The sequence below is a fragment of the Xyrauchen texanus genome, chromosome 15 (genome assembly GCF_025860055.1).
Source record: "Xyrauchen texanus isolate HMW12.3.18 chromosome 15, RBS_HiC_50CHRs, whole genome shotgun sequence".
In the NCBI taxonomy this organism is placed as follows: Eukaryota; Metazoa; Chordata; class Actinopteri; order Cypriniformes; family Catostomidae; genus Xyrauchen; species Xyrauchen texanus.
The window spans coordinates 41,692,163-41,716,584 of NC_068290.1; the positions used below are offsets into that span (position 1 = coordinate 41,692,163).

At 36.9% G+C, this 24,422-nt stretch overlaps 1 protein-coding gene across 2 annotated transcripts in view; it reads right to left on the bottom strand.

The window, feature by feature from the left end:
• Window positions 1-223: 223 nt before the first annotated feature.
• ascc3 (activating signal cointegrator 1 complex subunit 3) overlaps window positions 224-24,422 on the bottom strand; it is a 275,425-nt gene continuing 251,226 nt past the window's right edge. The window contains exons 37-42 of one of the 2 annotated variants that reach the window (XM_052144464.1): window positions 16,448-16,672; window positions 9,730-9,881; window positions 6,733-6,880; window positions 3,810-4,016; window positions 3,526-3,701; window positions 224-1,966 (exon numbers count right to left, since the gene is read on the bottom strand). In XM_052144464.1, the coding sequence (XP_052000424.1) occupies window positions 1,819-1,966; window positions 3,526-3,701; window positions 3,810-4,016; window positions 6,733-6,880; window positions 9,730-9,881; window positions 16,448-16,672 (1,056 nt within the window). In that variant the 3' untranslated portion in view covers window positions 224-1,818. The remainder of the gene's footprint in view (window positions 1,967-3,525; window positions 3,702-3,809; window positions 4,017-6,732; window positions 6,881-9,729; window positions 9,882-16,447; window positions 16,673-24,422) is intronic. The other variant, XM_052144465.1, reaches the window with a different exon arrangement.

A 24,422-nucleotide genomic window follows, 5' to 3' on the forward strand; every position in this document is an offset into this window, starting at 1 on the left:
AAAATAAATACACCATTCTTGTGGTTTGTAAATGCATATTTAAAACGCATCAAAACTGACGCTTTAGATGTAGACTGCAGAAATACAATCACAGACATGACAGAATACAACATTCACAAATAAGGAAATAAGAGATTATAGTAGTGATGAAATATCATAATGAGAGTTGAGCAATTCATCTGCATTTGCTGTAGGTGACAGTTTATTGTTAATAACTTTCTGATTCGTACATGACAATGTTTTAATTCTTGGGGTGTGATCAAAATGATAATACTTCTATTTGAAATTAAGATCATATAATTTCTTCTTATTAGACACAATCAAATTATATATATAAAAAAACATTTTTAAGAAAGGATGCTGATGTCCATTGATGTACAAAAATCTAAAAGGCAAAATCCGTCTTGTTTTTTGTTGTTGTCTGTGTCTCGGGAGGGCAGCAGTCTGTGTGTAATAGGAAATCACCTGCAGCAGGAGCAAATGAGAGCGGATGCGCCCAGCACACGAAACGCTTGATGCTGCTTTAACCTTTTCCTAAAGCCTGAATTTACTGCTGATTAAACTGCATCGGTGCAAAAGAGAACAATCGAAAATACTTTACAATAGATGAAGTCCTCAGGAATATCAGAGAATTAAAACCGCTGGCAATAAATGTCATCTTTTCAAACAATGAAACAATTGCAGTTTTTAATTACTGTATTAGACATCAAAACAAAACAGCATATTTACTGTAAGTCTATTCTAGAAAAGAGCTCTTGTTAAACACTTGAGTCGTCCGGACAGAATATCAGACTTAAAAACAACTTTATAAACACATTATTGTGATAACTTTGCAGCTTTTTATTTTATGATCAACATTATGAATACAACTGACATAAGACTGAAAAACAAACGTTATTCCATTTATGAGCTTTATATGAATTATACACTCAAAGAAAAAGAAAAAAGCAGCATTTAGTAAGAAGACAAAACAGAAAGGTTAAAGATCCATAACAAGCATGCGCTGACTTCAGTCAGATGGATATGCTGAAATCCTTCTGCTATGTAAATGAAGCCAGTTCAGAAAAGGCCAGAAACACAATTGTGCTGCAATCATACATTTTATTTTGCATTTAACAAAACATACAGACAGTTACTGATGATGAAGAACACTGTCGGCAACAAAAAAGGAATAATAAAACATTTATTTTCATTTGTTATACGTTTTCATCATCAGACAAATGTTCGTTTCTCAGAAATGAATCTTTGTTGTTGTTTCGGGTGAACTTAAGACAAGAGAGAGTAAGGCAGGTATGGTGAACGTCTCATAGGAAACAGATGTGTTCTCAGGACGTTCCTGAAACCTGCACAAATGCATCTGATCGCTCATTTTCAAATGTGAGTTATGATATCTATGAGCATATTTGCTTCGCCACATAGTTATCATCTGAATGTTTAATGAATGAAAAAACAAAAAAAACAATGACAACAAAAAATCTTAAACGGATCGTTCACCTCAAAATGAAAATTCTGTCATTTAATCACCCAAAACCAGACGACTGTCTTTCATGGAACTCAAAGAGAGATGTTAGGCCTCAATCTCACCCTTCACGTTTATTTGACAGAAAAACAATGCAATGAAAGTGAATGGCGACTGCAGAAATATTTTCTATTGTGTTCTATGGGAGAAAGTAACAGGTTTGGAACAACTTGAGGGTGAGTAAATGATGACAAAACTGGCACTCATACCATGTAGTTTTTCCTGATATTTGCAAAAAACAAAACAAAACTGTCCATCAAATTATTTGCACCGATCCACATCAGCTAGTCAGCATGCGGTCACTTTATGGCCATTTTACCCACACCGTCCGTTATTTCAGTGTTGGTCTGTGCAGAAATGCTGGCTGGGAGAACGTTCAGATGGATGTCGTACTGCTGGTCCAGGCCCAGATAACTGTCACTCATCAGATACAGTGTGTAGATACACCTAGAGGAACATTCAGACACCATCACACTGAGTAGATGCTAAAAACACCTTTAACACTTTACAATAAGATCAAACACGTAAAGACATGTTTCACAAAGTAAAGACAGCTAATCCATTACAGTGGGTCCCAATAATCTACTTATTGTGCACATATACATGTTATTAAATGTAATTCCATTTAAAGCACCTGAATGTAATTACATATGTAATTACACTGTTGACCCTACCCCCTAAACCAGCCCTTCATCAACCTCTGAAGCTGCAAATGTGAATCATATGAGTTTCTTTGACTAAAACATAACCAGTATAGAGTGGTTAAAGAGACCTAATAAAGTAAGATTTCATGAACATATATGAATAATTCTGTACTGCATTTATTGATCATGGTTAATGTTGTATACAATTTAATGTTTATACTATTGTTCATTGTTAGTTTGTTTATAATGCATCAACTTTAATTGTCACAAAAGTATGAGTATACGTAGAAATAACCAAGATTAATAAATGGGTAACACTTTACAATAAGGTTGTATTTGGGAACATTAGTTAACATTAATTAACAATCAACACTGGGATAATAATACTTGTTAAATCTTGGTTAATATTGATTTCAACATATACTATTACATTATTCAAATGAAAAAAGTTGCATATGATAACATTCGTTATTACGTTATGAACTAAAATGAACAATGAACATTATATATTGATAAATTATCATTAACCAAGAATGTTCCAAAAATACAGAAGTGTTCAGTGTTAACTTATGATACCCAATGAATTTAGTAATGCTAACAAATACAACCTTATTGTAAAGTGTAACCAATCAATGCTGTGTTGTTTCATAGTGAAACTGTGTTAGTTCATGTAAACTATTAACTAAAGTTAAAGATGCACTCAGTAACTTTTGTCTTTGTGTGATCTTGGACTTACACTTACTCATAGTGTCTTGCTGCAGCATCATTTAAAATCAATAGTTTTCAGTTTCAGATAACAGTCAGTCATGATTACTTTAATCACTGAGTGAAAGTGTCAAATAACAGGACGTTACTGAGATTAAGTGAGTAGTATTCGGCTGGTCATGTGATTGTAACATGGCGGCCCCCATGTGTGGACCCTCTCCATGTAGAATAAAACAGCTTTTATAAGGTTACTGATATAACTGGAGTCTTCATTTTAATGTGAGTGCTCTTGATTTACTACATATATTGCAAAATTACAATTCTTTAAAAATTAAACTTTTTTTAATGAGGAAAAAATGACTGAGTGCTCCTTTAAGAACCTCATTGTAAAGTGTTACCAAAATGCCAGTACAAAGCCTGTTTCAAACTAACCCAACAAACACCAACATTTCAAACATTGCGAAGTTTGCTGTTGGATTAATTATGCTGGGAAACCTCCAGGCGACATCCACCCTGATATGTTTTTGTTTGAAAACGCATCGATTCCGCTACGTTTACGTTTCGAAAATGCTCTCCATAACTGCATACCTTGGAAATCTATAACGACAACCATGTTCGTGAATTGGCCTTAAGAGTATGGAAGTGGACGGCACTTACTTCCTCATCTTCTCAGGTGTATAGAAGGCCACAGACACAGCACTGCGATTGCGTACATATCCCACACGTTTGATGGCCAGCAGTTCTTTCTTCTCAACTTCTCCGAGCACGAGAAACCAGCCTTCGTCTTTGGGTTTCGGGAAGCGTGGCGCCTGAGCTCTGCTGTCTTGCTTCCTCTGAAACAACCAAATGGAATCAATGGAATAAACATTGATCTCTGATAACGGTAAGGCAATAAAAACCCAATTAATAAAGGCTCTTGCACTGTATGTTGGCTGACTCACTCTTTGCTGGCCTGTGTTGAGGCGCCGTAAGGACACCTGTAGAACGTATTCCTGGTCTGCGTGCAGCGGAAGCCAGCTGGACTCGTCCCTGATGTTGGTGACGTTAGTTGGCAGAGCACGCTCAGTTTGCTCCACGCAACCCTCCCACCAGCCCTTCACGCTCATAGCGACCTCGATGACAGGCAGGTGACTCAGATATCCCCACGCCTACAAAAGAAGGAACGGTCAAATCAGCAATACAAAGTGGACGTGCTTTTTCTCAAATAGTGTTGCTCTTGTTAAAATGTAACAAAGGTAACACTCCCGGACGCAGTGTTCAACTGAATGTCACACAAAAACGCGTTTATGGCATTTATACAGTATATTGGCTTAATAATGCCCTTATTTGGGCACTAAATGTGATTGGAATTTGAATGCCCAATAACCGCGGTTAGATCAAATAAGGGCGATCAGACGGTTATTTAATAATCGCAACAGGCCTATCTGTTAGTATTAGAGTCATGGGAGAAAGAGGAAAAAAAAAAAATCGGTGTAGATCACCCTGGCACAGCTATTTATGCAAGGATTACACTTCCTTAGTGAATGAGACGAGGACGCGGCGGCGCATGTGCTTATTTAATTAGCAGGGGGAAGAGGAAGGGGGGTTTGCTGGAATACTGATGGGAAACGGCCGCTGAGCTCATCGCTGGGCTCGGACGCTCGCATTACCGCTGCAATTAGCACTTAGATTGGAGCTCTAAACCCTCTCATTTGGGAGGTAATTGGGGATCTTGGTGCTACCTGAGACCACCGTGACTGTCTGATGCTTTCTGCAAATCATGCTCGTGAATCAGTACGTGTGTGTGAGTGGGCACTGCCTAATGTCTGTAGAATTGGCATTTATTTGAATGTTTATGTTGTTAAGAGGTGATTCGTCGACCAACTATTATCTTAACTTTATTTCAGTATGGATGGGAACTGAGAGCAATGGTTTGTATAGTAATTTTATTTAATAAGTATACAGTATGTATAAATATACACTGTAAAAAATCCTACTAAATTTGTAAAAAAAAAAAAGGCAGCTGTGGTTGGCAGAAATTCACCAAATATATATATATATAATTAGATAAAATAATCATAAAATAAGACAAAACATAAACATAATCAAATGTAATGGGTCACACAGGAATTTCTGGGAATCCCTGTTTATTGTTTTCAACATAATTTGTATTGTCTTGATTAGCACACAATCATAATTTTTACCTCTGTAATATTTTTTTCTAACAATATTTTAATGATTTTAAAATGGTTAAATAAAAAATATTTCTCACTGTAAATCAATTAACTTTTTTTTTTTTTTTTTTACCATAGCATTTATCCTATTTTCTGTTACAATTATGATCGTTTTTTACAGTGTAGGGTGCGTTTTCAAAGATTGCATTTATGCTGCCACTAAATCATTTGTGAAAAGTGTGTAAACATTAAGTATTACAAAACGGACTGCTGAGGGCAGTAAATGCAGTAAGAATTGCACTTTATCCAAATATTTCTTTCTCAAAAGTACTAAAAGAACCATTAATGAAACTGTTAAGAAATCTGAATTGTTAAGAAGAATCTGACCCCAGGAGAGTTTTTCGCATTAAATTTTTCCATATGGTTTTAATAAAATGCCAAATCAGCATTGACCCTCCAGTCATGGACTCTACAAGACCCCTGAAGGTGTCCTGTGGTATCTGGCACCAAGACATTAGCAGCAGATCCTTCAAGTCCTGTAAGTTGCGAGGTGGAGTCTCTGTGGATTGGACTTGTTGGTCCTGCACATCTCAAAGATGCTCAATCGGATTGAGATCTGGGTAATTCGGAGGCCAGGGCAATGCCTTAAAGTTTGTTGCCTTCACGCATCGATGAGCCTTAGGCGCCCAACACCCTGTCGCCGGTTTGTGGTTTGTCCCTCCTCGAACCACTGTTGGTAGGTACTGTTGGTAGCATCCCACAAGCGTGCAGTTTCAGAGGCGCTCTGACCCAGTCATCAGGCCATAACAATTTGGCCCCTGTAAAAGTCCCTCAGGTCTTTACTCCAGCCTTTACTCCTATTTCTCCTGCATTCCACACGTTAACTACGAGAACTGATTGTTCGTGTACCATTTAATCTACCCAGACCTCGACAAATGGCCTTGTGAGGAGGTGATGTACGTTATTCACTTTATCTGTTAGTGGTCATAATTTTTTGGCTCATCAGTATGTGTATATATATATGCCAGATGGGCTTGTTTGAGTATATCTATAACTGCTGATCTCCTGGCATTTTCACACACAACAGTCTCTAGAATTTACTCTGAATGGTGCCAAAACAAAAAACATCCAGACAAATTCTGCAGATGGAAATGTTTTGTTAATGAGAGAGGTCAACAGAGAATGGTCAGACTGGTTTGAACTGACAAAGTGTACGGTAACTCAGATAATTACTCTGTACAATTGTGGTGAGAAGAATATCATCTCAGAATGCTATTCTGAGAAGCAGGTTTTGTGCTGTTTTGGTGGCACAAGGGGGACCAACACAATATTAGGCAGGTAGTTTTAATGTTGTGGCTGATCGGTGTATATATGTATATTTATGTAGTTTGAGAGTGTAGGGACAGCAACTCGACTGAGTTTTAAATGAGTCACGGGAGTAGGCGATCGCTGCGGAGCTCTTTTGGGATGCTTTGTTCACAGCAATTCTCTGATTGGTGGATCGTTTTTCTTAAGGATCATGGGTAGTGTGGTTCTTGACCAGGAATTCCACTGTTAAACATGATTTAAAAAATAAATAATTAAATAACATTGACTGACGTAAGAGATTATGGTAGGTCTGTCAATAAAGGTTTATATGCTATAGTTAAAAATGTAATGAACAAGACTGTTGCACTCTATAATGACAGTTGTGTAAGTAAAGAAGACACACCTGAAAGATCTGGTTGGGTTGAAGCACTTCCCTCACCATCGATGTAAAGTTTTCCTCTTTACCATTGCAGGCAGACATTAGCTCAGGAAGCCCTTCGATTGGCCCTTGATAGCCGCCTCCACCCCTCACACCCTTGGAGCTCCACCTCCTATAGCCAAAAGCGAGAGAAAAGGGAATCAAGTGATAGTGCCTTCAATCAAGTAAGGGTTGGCAGAGCTTCTATTTCCTTCTTTCACAGCATGATGGATCCTTCCCGCCCTAATCCCTCTCTTACCATTTTTATTGTGTTTCCACCAAATTACACTCTCGGTGGGACACAGCCTCAGTGAAATGTGTTATGAGCAAGAGAAAATCCAATGGCAGGGATGTTAGTGTGTGCATGTGTGAGCAGCAGGTTGAGGACTAGAGTTTGGGGACAGATGGGTGGGGGAGCTGTCCCACTGATAAGTGTTACTGATGGTGTTTGCGTTGTTAGATAAGAGATGGTGTCAGTGTTAGCTGCTAAGCCATGTTACACCGTTATAATCAGAGCTACAGGTCAGACGCAATGTACCCCTTTAACACTGTTGACAGGAAGTGAACACTCGCCTCACTCTGTGACAACGTGTAAGGTGGCGCTCAGACTCAGGGAAGCGGAAAACACACAGGTACAGGAGCACAGTAGGTAAAACATTTTCTATAATAGTAAAAAATTCTGTTGTAATTGTTTGGCGTAATAATTATGACATTAACAGTGGGATCCAAAAGTCTGAGACCAGCAGTCAGGGTTATACAGTGTGACAGTTTTTCATATCATGCAACATTAAAATATTGCACCAGTAATTAAAGATGAAATGCCATGTCCAGGCAGATAAGATCCGTTTATAAATCGAGTAGGGTCACTGATTTAAAAACTGTCTATTAGTGGCATGTAAAGGGGGTTGTGGTATGTGGTAACCGAATTCCCTATTCATTTCGGGATAGGGAGAGAGGCGTGGGACGGCTAAATGGAGGCGCCTCCACTTGTCAAGCTTGTTTATGAGAAACCATTTGCATTTTCATGCAGGACTGTTTGCGGCACACATTGCGAAAGATAAAAATGCTTTATATTTTCATGGCTGTCGTGTGTCACTGACCAATCACAGGTGACTATAATCAACCGTTTCCCTTCAGAACAGTCAGAAATGGCTCCCATATTCCCTGTAGCATTCTCTAATAAGTATTAAGAGAATGAATGAAAGAATGAGTGTTTTTGATCACAGCCAATGCTGCCCACATATCACATTTAAGCCAAATTCTATTTGTGTTTTAAGTTTCGTGGATAATTTTTTTTTATGCAGATACAAACATAATATATCATAATAGGGGAAGAAGGCAACAACAATGAACTTACTTTGGTCAAATGGATGCAAACAGTTGTGAATAATGACACAGAAAGCCGAACTCGGCAGCATCCATCTATTCATCTATCCATCCATTATATCTTATGTAGATTCATGGGGTGATCTCGGCAGCATAAACGTTCTATATTTCAAAGTGTGCTTTCTTTCCCTTAAATCTCGTATGCCATGCTCCGTGTTTGTTCAGGGAAGGTTCAGGTAATATGAGATGGTCACATTGGGTATTAATATAGTAATGATATTGGTTCTTTAATTCCATAATCGATGCATTGACATTTATTTGAAAGATTGATGCGCCGTAATGCATCAATGCATTTTCACACCCCTAGTATTTTCTCTCTCTACTCCCTTACAAGATCGACCAGTGGTTCATGTGGAGTGGTGGTGGCATAGTGCGCTAAAGCACAGAACTGGAAAGCAGAAAGTTGCCAGTTCAATCCCCACAGCCACCACCATTGTGTCCTTGAGGAAGGCACTCAACTCCAGGTTGCTCCGGGGGGATTGTCCCTGTAATAATTGCACTGTAAAACACTTTTGAAAAACGCATCAGCCAAATGCATAAATGTAATGAGCACCCATGCTGTAATCTAAATATACACATAACACAGTGTAATGTAATCCAATTAAAGTAATTTTTATAATCCAACTGGATTACACAATTCAGATTACATGTAATCAGTTTCTACTCAGCACATATTAGTAGTAAACTGCAATAGTGATTTCTGTGTGCTAAAACATTTTATTGCACTAATGCATTTTTTTAGCTCTACCCAAACAAGTAAGATACAGCCCTGCCTCTGAACATGCTTCTGTTTTGCGTTAATGAAAAATACAAATGAACAAAGTATTTGGTATGTCCCCTTTTTGAACTCGAGTTGGCATTAACAAAGCCTGAGGATCCATGTTTTCCCAACATGATTTGAGAATATTCCAAAGTGCATGGCATCTTGGCAAGATATTTAGGAGTTTTATTTGAGTTAGTAAACAATAAACTACAAGTACCAGCAAGTTTGTTGATGGCATATGGGAAAAGAATACCACTATTTTAGCACAGCATCAATTTAAGACTTATGTGCCTCTATATGTTGCATAAAATATGCAGTTAGTGATTTGACATAGTCAGGCCAGAATAAGCTGACAGTTGACAGTTGATGACAGTTCTCAAAACTCTGGCTTGCTCCAGCGGGACCGTCCTTGTAACTCAACATGGTTCTGTTCAATGTCGATTGCATGCAGTATTGAAGCTTAACAAATTCTGCTCTATTTTGGTTTGAGGCAGACAGAAGCTGTGATGGACTCATCAACAGTGCTGTCAGGACCTCTTTACAGATAAATAGCTCTGCCGCTCCACATCATACGTCATAGAGGTGAGATTGTGCAGCATATCATCAATCTGTTGTATGAGAGGCAACATGACCTGACCCTACAGCAGGACAATGGCAGACCACCCACATACTGTACGCTGTGGTCACAGCTGTCCTGAGGTATGTGCAGGTGATGTCCTGACTGTCTTTCTTTGGCCTAAACACCACACAGCACCTTTGGGACACCCATGACCATCTGGATGTGTGACCCTTTGGGCAAACATCTAACTGCTTGGAGCACTTTTTATTTGTACCTGAAGACATAGAGATCCTGTTTTTCGATGTGAGGGAGTGTGAGCAGAGAGGAATCCTGGAGCCATCTTCCCTGAATGATCATCTGGACCAGGTTACAAATGCTGAGAGCAGACACCAGCCAACCTTCATTAGACACCACGTCCAGCATCGCCTGCAGAAACAACAACATTCACAAAGTTCACAGGAGCACTCTCAATATTTAGAATACACATGACTTTCTAGAACAAGTTTTAGAGCTGTTTTTCAATCACTTTTGGTTACAATTTTAGTTGATAGGACTAAGAAAGCTGTTGAAACTTCTATGGTTCAAACAAAAAGTGACACAATTTTGGTGGTTGTTGATATTTAAACTAGAGTTCAATGTGGTGATATTAAAAGATATGTTGCTGCTACAAAGGAATGTATACTCAATGGTGATATTAGACCATTAAGAGTATGAATGACTTGTGTAGAATCTCATTTACTCATCCTCTCCGTGGCCCCATCACTCTCTCTTCCTCCATGTAAGGTTAAAGTTTGCTAAGCTCAGCCGCTCTAACAAACTTAATTAATGATAAAAGTCATTTCCTCTGTAACTATGAGTAAAAAGCACCTGAAGTGCAGCGGAAAGCCCAGCGAGTTCATCAAAATGCTAATGCAGTACAAATTAAAGTTGTGATTAACATTTCACAGTAGCCGCATGAGTAAATTGAGCACAGCAACAGCGTGATATAACACACACATACAGAGAGAGCGAGCGAGAGGGAGAGAGAGAGAGAGAGAGATGTACAGACAAACAGACAGAAATTCAGAAAGGGATAAGCGATCTTATGTGACAAATGACTGAAAGTAAATGATGATAATGGTCAACACTCTGGTAAATGACATTGACAAATGTTTTCATGTAGTTTTTTAGCTGGTTTGTTTTAATATTTAAGACATCGAGTTTAAGGAAGTTTTATTTATCGTTACAATACAAGCTCTATTTGATAGTTAATACAACAGTTAGTTCCTGTCCTCGAAACTAATTGGACGAGAGGCCTACCAAGGCTACTGATATAGGAGTACAAAAGCACTGGGACGCTTTGCTGTTTGTATCACTCCACTTTTCCATGTTTGTGGCTTCTGATTAATCTTTTGTTTTGATTTTATTAACTGAATCATTTAGCAACCATTCCTGAAGATTGCATATTTACGCAAGTGGTGACAAATGAGTGTCATTTATATTTTAAGGAGAGTCATTGAATCATTGACAACGTTCACATGCATTTAAGAAAACGTTTATTCCACGGTTTCTGCGGTGTTCTGAAAAAGTAAACGAGAATGAAGATTTCCTTACGCCGTTTAGGGATTAAGAGAAATTAGTTTAACACGCCTAGCTTTCTCTTGTAGAACGTGGCTTAATGTGGTCATGTAAACAAATAAGTGGCGTTCTAACAGGGTTTTGAAGACTGCGAATGTGCAGTACGGATAACAAATGTCATAGGACGGAGCCCAACAACAAGTCAACACAGCGGAAAGAATTCAACATTTGTGGGGCTGGACGATATGACGATACATATCGTGGTGATGATATATAATATGTCAATTGATAGAGATTATGCTATATCGTATATATTGCAATATGTAAATATCCATGTGCGCAGCTTTGGATTATCTATCAGTGGGCAGGGCTTCACGTGAGAACTGAGAGAATTGAACATTTTTCTGCGGCCACCCAAGCAACTTAAATGACCTTCGTCGCATGTTCGCGGCTTTAAAAGCGCAAAATATTCTTCTCATCTGATACGCAAATTATTCACGTGACTGTGGCGCAAATCCAGCAGGCTTTCCGATATTTGTGATCCAGAGACAGGAGAGCGCAGAGCAGGATCACTCGAGCTACCCAATCATTTTTGACACAGGAAAACCCCAAATGGAGAAAGAAATCTCCACAAGAGACAAAATGAAGAGCTAGTTATTAAACAGGTGTAATATCTGTGGTTCGCATGATGATAATCACTTGTAATACAAGCAATCCTACCAATTCAAAATGAAGCACGTAAAAGAATATTATGAAAGCCAAAAGATGAACTCCGCATTAATTAATTAATTTATTTATTTAGCAAGTGCTCATTATATGATATTTATAATATAAAAAAAATTACAATAATAATTGAACATTTTAAACTGAAACTGAAATGTGGCATACTGTTATATTTAGCATTTTGGTAAGGTTGATTTTTGAAAACAAGTATTTATTGTAGTTTTATGTATTTATTTACTTAGTGTTTGTCTTGTTCCAAATAAAGAGGACGTAGTTTGTGTATATGCACTCGTACATGAGAATTCAGAATTTTATGTTAGAGGGAAAACCCACTATTGCAGCGCAATTCTGCTGCATATTGCGATGGAAAGTTAAGGAAATAAAAACAGCAACAACTCTTGAATATCTGGAAATAAAGTGAAGCAACAGAGAAGGAAATAGTGAAGTCTTCCTTGGATTCCAGGTTTGTTATTTACACTAATGTTGTGGGGAAAGCTGCTTAATGACCAAGCTGTATGTATAAGGGAGTAAAGAGTACACAACTTATACAGTGCATGTAAACCGAAACACTGCTTTCTTGCAATAACCCGCTTTCTGGTCTCAATGTAAACGTAGTCAGCGATTCAACTGCTTCATTGACCCTGTTAACATTCACTTCAGAAAACTGTTTATTCCATGGATATTGTAGGAAGCAGCATTGAGAAGGGTCATGTAAACACTAACACTGTTTATCTTAAGCCGCTTAACGGTTTAAGAGAAAGTGGTTTAACACACCTAGGTTGCTGTCCATGTTAATGCACAAGTGGCATTCTTAAAGGTTTTTAAAGAGTGTGCATGTAACAGACAAGATAACTAACAACATAGGATGAAGTGCTACATCATAGCAGAAAGAATTCAAACATTACTGAGAGTACAGTAGGAAAATGCAATATCCCAGCATATACTATAAACTATACCAATTTATTCACCAATTAAAAATATCAACTACCGTCCCTCACGTCCAAGTAAATGCGCCCAAGTATGCTGTGAGAATCCCAGAGTTTGGAGTAATAGGGAAAACCCGCGATTGCAGCACAATGATATGGTAGGCGCGATGGAAAGATAAGGAAACAAACACAGAAACAACTGGAATATCTCGATATAAAGCCAAGCAACAGAGAATAAAAATATCAAATGTTTCTTATTTACATCTGCATCTTACATCGAAGCACTAACCACACAGAGGTCAATGCCAAACTAAGCAAATTCCTATTGGTCAACGTGGCAATTTCGCCAGTCAAAGTTCAATAAAGTTGAGCTCCAAGTGAAATACGTGAGTGGAAATTCTTCGCCACAGGAAGTTTATTATCCGAAATTCACGATTGCGTGGATTCCCATTGAGATGACACTTTGTCCACCGAATTCCGGTGTGTGAAGGTAAATGTGACCGTGTATCTGATTTATGACCACATATGGAAGAGGCCCAAATCAGAATAGAAAAGATCAGATTCCATGTGGTTTGTGCCGTTCACACTGCTATGAAAAAAGCAGATCTAAGCCACATATGAACAAATTAGATTTGGGCCACTTTTGCCTGCAGTCTGAACTTTGAAAACAGAAGCTTAGTCGTTCAGACAACCAAACCTTACAGGTAGAAAATGAAAATATGTAATTAAGCACATAGACACATATACAAATAAATTCTGGACTCAAAGTTTGCAGATGTTCATGGAATTTACACTTATGTAGTAATAACTCGCACTGCTGTAATTTATAATTCAACTCCAGAATTATAGTTTTTTCCAGAAAGCAAATAAACATTCAAATGTAATCAGCATGTCATCATGGGAAGGGTTCATTCACTGACATCACTGTCTGAATGCGTGCAAGCGGGATGGCCACAGTGGGAACACACAAAAGTAACCACATGTACAAGCATGGCCAATAAGATATAGACCTGCACACATTGGCAGATTGCCAGCGTGGACAATCTGTCCGTCCCCCGCCAAAGCAAATCAAGTGCGCCGTCTCAGGCATGGCCAATTGCAAACAGATTCAGAGGTGTGCCAGCAGGCATAAACAATCAACATCAGGTTGTCTGGCTGCCTCAGACAGTGCAGGAATGAGCAGCACAGGGTTTTTATGGCTGTCCTTGCGGCCAGAAGGTTTATGACGGTCCAAAGGACCTCAGAGATGGATATCCATAAATCATATCCACACTTCAGCCACTCGGCAATCACTGGGATTATGTGTTTACACACGGCAGGGTAACACTGAATGACAGAGTGCTACCACACACACATACACACACACACCATCCATTTAGTACTGCACAGACATCGCACTGGCATAAATAATGTCTAACTATGGACCTCCTTTTGCTTTTAATTAAAAAAAGTGGCCTGTGAGACATCATGACAACAGTTGCCTCATCTCACCATTTCTACGCTATAAGGCCACGTTTCCACACATTGTAATACCAGGTGAAAACGGAGCCTAAGTGAGGAGCACGACAAAACAACAGAGCTGTGCGTGCTGCATGCATTTATGGGCGTCGGTAGCACTGATCTTTCAGCACTGTAAACTCGAATGTATTTTTCTCTCGTACTGAACACTCTCTTCATTTATGCCCTATACCATAAGCTCCGTCCCCCTTGGTTATTGTTGCTTACACAAGCTTTGCAGAACATCTCAGGAATCATTGGGAGATTGCTGTGAACGGTGCAGCTTTTGTAACCCTCTACGGGCACACTAGAGAAAGAAACCATATTGCCTAGTCTATTTTTTGGTTTACTTAGCAGAGTTTTGACTGTAAATGTATGCAACTGACAAATATATTAAAGCAAACCAGGATAGAGGTGTACACACATACATTATATTCATAACAAGCACTAAATCGTTACAGCCTCTTTAAGATCACGGCAATTCAGTGAGCGGCAACTCTCAGAAGTGTTTCAGTTGAAAGGTTTCTTTACCGCATATGTGCCATGTGTAATTAGAATTAATGTTTTGGCAAAATATGCTCATAAACTGATGGATATACATTTTATGTGGTCTGCAGTAAAGCAAAGCCTGGCATTCTCTTGAAAGAAATTGCTAAATTGCAACACAATAAGATTAAAACTATAGAAACAAATCAAATCATTATCAAAGTCACCTAAAAAAAAGTCAATTCATATCTGATAATATAATGTAGGTGAACAAGTGTAAGTGATTCTGTTTCAGTGATCAATTAATAGATAAAAAGACCTCAATGCTAATTGTTGTACAAAACAAGCCCAAATGGGACTTGTGACAGAAATCAAGAACGTTGTGCAATTCAATTACCACAGAAGCAAGTTAAGTCTTTACCATCACAAAATCATGTCTGCAGAGCTTTTCATGTAAAGTTCAAAGCGGCGTTTGACACTGGCGTTGACGCCCTGACGTGATTCATGAATGCAGCTTCATGACTGTTGTAATGAAGTGGATAACCACAGTCTGCCGGCTGATTAATATTGTGGAGGATTAGAGATTTAAAGAGATTTAAAAAGAGCACTGTAATGAACATGCAACCTATGTTCTTTCAATCAGTCAACCTCTCGTATAGACTTGATAAACGTTTAATGCTACTTGAATTGCTGCTATTTTAGTGCATTTCTATCTTTATATTGTGGAAGGCTTTGTTTGGAAAATGTTAATAAAGCATTATTGTTACATATTTGGTTTTCTTTACTAAAAAGGAAATAAATGCATTTTGACAGGAAAAGTAGTATATATCACATTTCAGAAATCTGCGATTAATCGTGATGTACAACGGAAAATTAACTAAATGCGATTTTAAAAATGTGTATCGACTGACTGCAATAATTAAAACAAAGTTTGAATGTATTTTCAAAATTCACTTACGAATTTAAAATCTGAAATTGTGCATTATCTATTTATCTTTTGGTAGATCTCCCTGGGAATCTGGCAATTAAATTACACTGATATTGTGGCTACTAGGTCTGTCTAGAAAGGTTTATGTTAAAATTTTACTATGGTGATTTGAAATGGCATTTTTACTTCTGGAACAGATGAATTCTATAAATAATAGCAAAATGAATATTTTTTTATACAATGTTCACTTATTATAAGAAAAGCAGAGTTGTAAAAACAGACTGAGCGCAGTGTTTGAGTGTGTGTGTGGATTGGTGCTGTGTGATCTAGTGTTGAACGCCACTCAGTTGTCTCTGTGGTGTCGTAAGTGTCTGTGCTAACACTGTATTTATAGTCGTCTGGACACAGACACATTAAAATCCTTTGATGCATTCAATATAAGCAACAGCAAAGCTTTGACCCTGTAATAAATTCTAGCATAACAAAATGTCAACAGTCTAAACAAGGAAAGAGCCATCGTTTTTGTCTTCGTTTAAAGGAATGTTCTAGGTTCAATACAAGACAAGCTCATTTCACAGTATTTTTGCCAAAATGTTGTTTACCACAGAAAACATTTTCGACTCATTTGGACTGAAGGAAAAGATGAAATTTAGACAAACGGTTGCTAGTAAGAAACTAATGTTTAAGATCAATTTGGTTTAACTTTTTGTCACTAAATAATTCACACACAGTAAGTTCATGTACATATTTATTTATTCATTTTTAAATATTTACTATGTAATACATTTATTATTCCAGTTAGTTCACACTTTTGACGACTTAACTAATATTCTAAAAGTTTGAAAATATGAATACACATGAACACAAACACGCACCTGACAGATGCGGATGGCGTTGTCCAGTACTGTCTTTGTGTCGGTGCCGTAGTCACTGCAGGGCAGTTGTGCGTGGCTGAAGTAGGCCTGCAGTAGCAGGTGTGTTTTGGTGTGAGCGCTGTCGTACGTGTGAGGGTTGACCTGTAGGGGGAGCTGCTTGGCCAGCTCGCTGTTCTGTTGGTCCTCGTTGTGGCGTACGGGGAGCTCGGCATACTCCTCTGCTTCCTGTGAACACACACACACACACACACACACACACACACACACACACACACACACACACACACACACACACACACACACACAGCATCCTGTCAACATCTGCCACCACACCAATGCCAGTCACTCACTCTTATGTATAATAACAAAGATAGCCACATATCCACTTCCTGTTATATCATACTGCATTTAAGACTGAAAAGGTTGTGTTTTTCAGTAGTACAAATACAACTACTAGTGTAATGCACATTTTTCATATGAATAACTAGGTTTGCACTAGTAAAAACAACGGCAAGGCAAATTGACTTAATCATCTGCAGGATATGAATTGTAGATATCAAGAATGGAATTACTTCTAGTGAAAGTGCTCATCTCTGTTATCAGTAATAACATTTTAACAAAAAAAATTACATAAAAATATATAAGTATTATATAACATTGCCATCATTTGCAGAAATACACATTCTTAAAAGTTATATTTTCACTAGTAGAATTCCACTTCTATTGGTCTAAGTAATCCACTTCTATTTAAAACACAATTACGGATATTCTTACTATCTGAAATTCCAATTTCACATATCAGCAATGCACTTACATTGTTATTATTGTGAATGTCCATTTATTGTTACTATTGAGAATGCCCATTTATTGTTGCTATTGAGAATGTCCATTTATTGTTACTATTGAGAATGCCCATTTATTGTTGCTATTGAGAATGTCCATTTATTGTTACTATTGCGAATGTCCATTTATTGTTACTATTGTGAATGTCCATTTATTGTTTCTATTGAGAATGTCCATTTCTTGTTACTATTGCGAATGTCCATTTATTGTTTCTATTGCATGAATGTCCATTTCTTGTTACTATTGAATGTCCATTATTGTTCATAGAATGTCCATTTCTTGTTTCTATTGAGAATGTCCATTTATTGTTTCTATTGAGAATGTCCATTTATTGTTACTATTGAGAATGTCCATTTATTGTTGCTATTGAGAATGTCCATTTATTGTTACTATTGAGAATGCCCATTTATTGTTACTATTGAGAATGTCCATTTATTGTTACTATTGAGAATGTCCATTTATTGTTGCTATTGAGAATGTCCATTTATTGTTACTATTGAGAATGCCCATTTATTGTTGCTATTGAGAATGTCCATTTATTGTTACTATTGCGAATGTCCATTTATTGTTTCTATTGAGAATGTCCATTTATTGTTACTATTGAGAATGCCCATTTATTGTTACTATTGAGAATGTCCATTTATTGTTACTATTGAGAATGTCCATTTATTGTTTCTATTGAGAATGTCCATTTATTGTTACTATTGAGAATGCCCATTTATTGTTGCTATTGAGAATGTCCATTTATTGTTACTATTGCGAATGTCCATTTATTGTTACTATTGTGAATGTCCATTTATTGTTTCTATTGAGAATGTCCATTTCTTGTTACTATTGCGAATGTCCATTTATTGTTTCTATTGCGAATGTCCATTTCTTGTTACTATTGCGAATGTCCATTTCTTGTTTCTATTGAGAATGTCCATTTATTGTTGCTATTGAGAATGCCCATTTATTGTTTCTATTGCGAATGTCCATTTCTTGTTACTATTGCGAATGTCCATTTCTTGTTTCTATTGAGAATGTCCATTTATTGTTGCTATTGAGAATGCCCATTTATTGTTACTATTGAGAATGTCCATTTATTGTTACTATTGAGAATGTCCATTTATTGTTACTATTGAGAATGTCCATTTATTGTTGCTATTGAGAATGTCCATTTATTGTTGCTATTGAGAATGTCCATTTATTGTTACTATTGAGAATGCCCATTTATTGTTACTATTGAGAATGTCCATTTATTGTTACTATTGAGAATGTCCATTTATTGTTGCTATTGAGAATGTCCATTTATTGTTACTATTGAGAATGCCCATTTATTGTTGCTATTGAGAATGTCCATTTATTGTTACTATTGAGAATGTCCATTTATTGTTACTATTGAGAATGTCCATTTATTGTTACTATTGAGAATGCCCATTTATTGTTACTATTGAGAATGCCCATTTATTGTTACTATTGAGAATGTCCATTTATTGTTACTATTGAGAATGTCCATTTATTGTTGCTATTGAGAATGTCCATTTATTGTTGCTATTGAGAATGTCCATTTATTGTTACTATTGAGAATGCCCATTTATTGTTACTATTGAGAATGTCCATTTATTGTTACTATTGAGAATGTCCATTTATTGTTGCTATTGAGAATGTCCATTTATTGTTACTATTGAGAATGCCCATTTATTGTTGCTATTGAGAATGTCCATTTATTGTTACTATTGCGAATGTCCATTTATTGTTTCTATTGCGAATGTCCATTTCTTGTTACTATTGCGAATGTCCATTTATTGTTGCTATTGAGAATGTCCATTTATTGTTTCTATTGCGAATGTCCATTTATTGTTGCTATTGAGAATGTCCATTTATTGTTTCTATTGCGAATGTCCATTTATTGTTGCTATTGAGAATGTCCATTTATTGTTTCTATTGAGAATGTCCATTTATTGTTACTATTGCGAATGTCCATTTATTGTTACTATTGAGAATGCCCATTTATTGTTGCTATTGAGAATGTCCATTTATTGTTACTATTGTGAATGTCCATTTATTGTTTCTATTGAGAATGTCCATTTATTGTTACTACTGCGAATGTCCCTGTGAAATACTCCGGTAACTCTTCTGAGTGTGTGTATGTAGACTTCAAAATCTGGTGAAATGATCCGATCCAGGTATCGAATCCGTGCATACCTAATTTGAACTTTTAAGAAAGCATTTTAAACATACTCTTAAACGTATTGATATCTAAAATCATATTCCTAATATCCGAAATACCAAATCTAACATGTTGAAATGCATTAACATTGAAAGAGAACCAAAATACACATTGCATTTGAGGTGTAAACTCTAATCCATCCTGAATGTGTCCCGGACAGTAGCGCCACCCCCTCACCTGTCAATCAACTGCTTCACTAAAACAAGAGATTAAAGTTTGCCGTCGTGAGAGGCGTTTAAAGGATATAACCGTCAGATCAGTATAAAATTTATTTTTTTTAAAAAAGTCTTCCCAGAACTTTTGACGTTTTTCTGATGCTGTGACTCAGATGAAAAGCACATGCATCTCAGTTAATACAGCTAATCTAATAAAACAACAGATAATTCTGCTGGAAATGTTGCATTTGAGCTTGTATCAAATGGAACCTGACAAAAACAGTGCACCGTTTTTTTTTCTGCCATTTCTTCATCTCTTATGACTTTTTTGTGGTTTATTATCATGCAGTAACACACTGACATGGTGACTGATGTATGTCGTCATGAAATCAGAGACCCTCCCCTCCAAATCTGAACAAAAATGGTCACAGTCTTCCAAATTTCTCTATTTTTGTTCCACAGATTAAATAATGACAGAATTTTCATTTTTGGGAGAACTATTCATTTAAATGAGTTGCTAGTGGTTGCAGAACTCAAACGATCAAGCAAGCATTGTTCTGTAGAATACTTTACACCCACATCATCAAATGTTCAGGACAATTCCAGTGAGAAACAGGAAGCACCGAATCATATTAGTCACAGTTCTGTGCTCTTCTACCTCTATACATCAACATTAAACGAGCACTCTCAGATCTGAGCTAAGAGACAGACAGAGATGTCGGGTTAGAATACTATGATGATTTATCTGTTTCGTGTGTGAGGTCTGCAGTGACATACAGAAGATAAAGTGAGAACATTGATCCATCAATGAGGCCAAACTGTACCGCTTCAGCTCTACTCTTCATCCCTGAAACCCCCTCAAAGGAATAGTTCACCCAAAAATGAAAATTTGCTGATAAGCCCATCCAAGATGAACTTTATTTGTCGACTGGAGTCATGTGGATTATTTTGATGCACCCTAAATATGCATTTTAGACCGCCAAAAAAATTCCCCTGAGTACATTCACTTGCATTGTTTAGAGGAGACAAATATATTTTGAATGTTTGAGCGTACACTTTAAACACTACAATATGTTAAAAAATTGTTGTATGATTTCCAGTGTTGGACACATTCAAGAAGGTCAAGACAACGAGAGGATAAAGACATTTGATGTGTTTAAAACTAGCTATAGTGTTATTATAGTGTTAGATAAAAAATTATAAAATTTTAAACAGTAGATAGTTAATCTAATAGTTCTCTCTCTAAAAACAAATCATTTGAGCTTTTATTGCAGATTTGAGTATTCAAATCTTCTAATGTGAGCAGTGGAGTTGTGCTGTAGCTGTGTGGGGTGAGCTCGACTCTGTGACTCTTTATGAACTGTCCCGCGGTAATTAGAGGACAATGAGGGGCTGATGGGGGTAGAGTCATGGGGAGGGGTCATTTGTTGCTATTGAGCGACTAGTTTGGGTGAAAGTGGAGGGTCCTGCCCGCCACATGTCATGCTTTTGTTAAGCGATCAGCGTGAATGTTAGACACCGACACATAATGAGAGAATGATAAGTGGGTAATCAAGCAGAAAATGTATAAATGTGAAGATCAGTGATTTATCCCCGCTGATGCACGCATCATTGCCGCACACACGCACGCTCGGACACGCATTAAAATTCACAGCCATGTATACACTTTTAGCCAAACATGTCTAAATGACACTGCACTTACAACAATCTCTCAAAGCATTCAGATTCTGACTAATTCTGCAGATGAATCATTTGTGGTGATGTATTTAACATCAGTAGTTTGCTTGTCCAGGTCACACAGAGGTCACGGGCCTCTGATAACATGGATTGGAGGATTAGGGCTACAGTAAATCTCAGGAATGACTGGCAGTAAAATCATTTGATTGCAGCATTTACAACTATAAACCAAGAGCAACAACGGAGAGAAAGTTGACGACATTATATTTCCAGATGTGCCTTTAAAAGGACTTCATTTGTACTTCCTTTATTAAGAGGATTTACAAGAAACTAATTACAGTTAATAAACAAGAGATTCTTACAGTCAGTACGATCTTTTAAGTATAGCACCAGAGCTTTGAAAAACAAAAAGTGAAAAGAAGGTGTTTAACTTTCAGAAAATGCTGATTTACGTCCAACTAAATATTATACGGATACATTTCATTTATTACATTTGTTTTTTCAATATTTATAATTCATTTATTAAGTTCATTCATTTATCAGTAAATGACTAATATATATATATATATATATATACACACACACAGTCATGTGAAAAAGAAAGTACACCCTCCTTGAATTCTATGGTTTTACACATCAGGACATAATAAAAACCATCTGGTCCTTAGCAGGTCTTAAAATGAGGTAAATACAACCTCAGATGAACAACAACATATGACTTAATACACCATGTCATGATTTTGTTTTAACAAATATAAAGCCAAAATGGAGAAGCCACGTGTGAAAATCTAAGTACACCCTTACTGCTTCCATAGGAATTAAGAGGCTAAGTAGTAGCCAGGTGCTGCTAATCAAATGCTCTTGATTATTTGCAAGTGTGACCACCTCTATAAAAGCCGAAGTTTTAGCAGTTTGAAGGTCTGGAGCATTCAGGTGTGTGTTAACCCAAAGCCAAGGAGGAAAGACATCAGCAATGATCTTAGAAAAGAAATAGTTTCTGCCCATCAATCTAGGAAGGGTTATAAGGCCATTTCCAAACCATTTTAAGTCCATCATTTTACAGTGAGAATGATTATTCACAAGTGCAAAACATTCAAGATAGTTGCCAATCTTCCCAATAGTGGACGTCCCAGCAAATACACCCCAAGGTCAGACCGTGCAATGCTCAGAGAGTTACATCTCAGACTCTACAGGCCTCAGTTAGCATGTTAAATGTTAAAGTTCATGACCGTACAATTAGAGAAAGACTGAACAAGTATGGTTTGTTTGGAAGGGTTGCCAGGGGAAGGTCTCTTCTCTCTTAAAAGAACATGGCAGCACGGCTTAGGCTTGCAAAGTTGCATTTGAACAAACCACAAGACTTATGGAACAATGTCCTTTAGACAGATGAGACCAAAGTGGAGATGTTTGGCTATAATGCACAATGCCACGCTTGGCAAAAACCAAACCCAGCATATCAGCACAAACACCTCATACCAACTGTCAAGCACGGTGGTGGAGGGGTGATGATTTGGGCTTGTTTCACAGCCACAGGACCTGGGCACCTTGCAGTCATTGAGTCGAGCATGAACTCCTCTGTATACCAAAGTATTCTAGTGGCAAATGTGAGGCCATATGTCCGACAGCTAGGCCGAAATTGGCCCATGCTACAGGACAATGATCCCAAGCAAACCAGCAAATCTACAACAGAATGGCTGAAAAAGAAAAGAATCAAGGTTTTGCAATGGCCCAGTCAAATCCAGACCTCAACCCGATTGAAGTGCTGTGGCGGGACGTTATGAGAGCTGTGCAGAAACAAAATCCCGCACACCTAAATGAACTGAAGCCATGTTGTAAAGAAGAGTGGGGCAAAATTCCTCCACAATGATGTGAGAGACTGATAAGGTCATACAGAACGATTATTTGAAGTTATTGCTGTTATTTGGCTTTATTTTTGTTACATAAATCATGACATGGTGTAATATGTCATGTGGTGTTGTTCATCTGAGGTTGTATTTACCACATTTTAAGACCTGCTAAAGACCAGATGGTTTTTATTATATCCTGATGCGTAAAACCATAGAATTCAAGGAATTCACATAACTATATATATATATATATATATATTGCATTAATAATATTTTTTCATGTATAAATCTTTTTTAATTAAATTTGAATATTATGTTATTTTGCAAATATATATATTAAACCTCAGATTTCTTTTGTGATTTTGAGCTCATATATTGTCTTACAATTATTTTCATGATTTATTAATTTATTAGGTTGAACACATTTTTCAGTAATGAATTATTACACTCTTTATTATTTTGTATTATTTTATCCTTCCTTAAGCCTTTTTTTTAAAAAATAATTTTAGCATTATTTAATTTGATTATATATATATATATATATATATATATATATATATATATATATATACACACACACACACACACACTACACACTACTCTATATATATATATATATATATATATATATATATATATATATATATATATATATATATATAGAGAGAGAGAGAGAGAGAGAGAGAGAGAGAGAGTAGATACAGTATGTATGTGTGTATGTATATATATATATATATATGAGTAGATACAGTATATACAGTGTGTGTGTGTGTATATATACCATGTCACAAAGCTCGAATCATTTCAAATTGGTTTCTTGAACATGACAATGAGTTCACTGTACTAAAATGGCCCCCACAGTCACCAGATCTCAACCCAATAGAGCATCTTTGGGATGTGGTGGAACGGGAGCTTCATGCCCTGGATGTGCATCCCACAAATCTCCATCAACTGCAAGATGCTATCCTATCAATATGGGTCAACATTTCTAAAGAATGCTTTCAGCACCTTGTTGAATCAATGCCACGTAGAATTAAGGCAGTTCTGAAGGCGAAAGGGGGTCAAACACAGTATTAGTATGGTGCTCCTAATAATCCTTTAGGTGAGTGTCTATATATATATATATATATATAAATTGTAGAACTCTTTATACTTATTTAATGTGATTTTGTAAACATTACATAAATAGTAAAAAAAAAAAAGAAAAAAAAAACCTATTATTTATTTTTGTTTCCACTGTG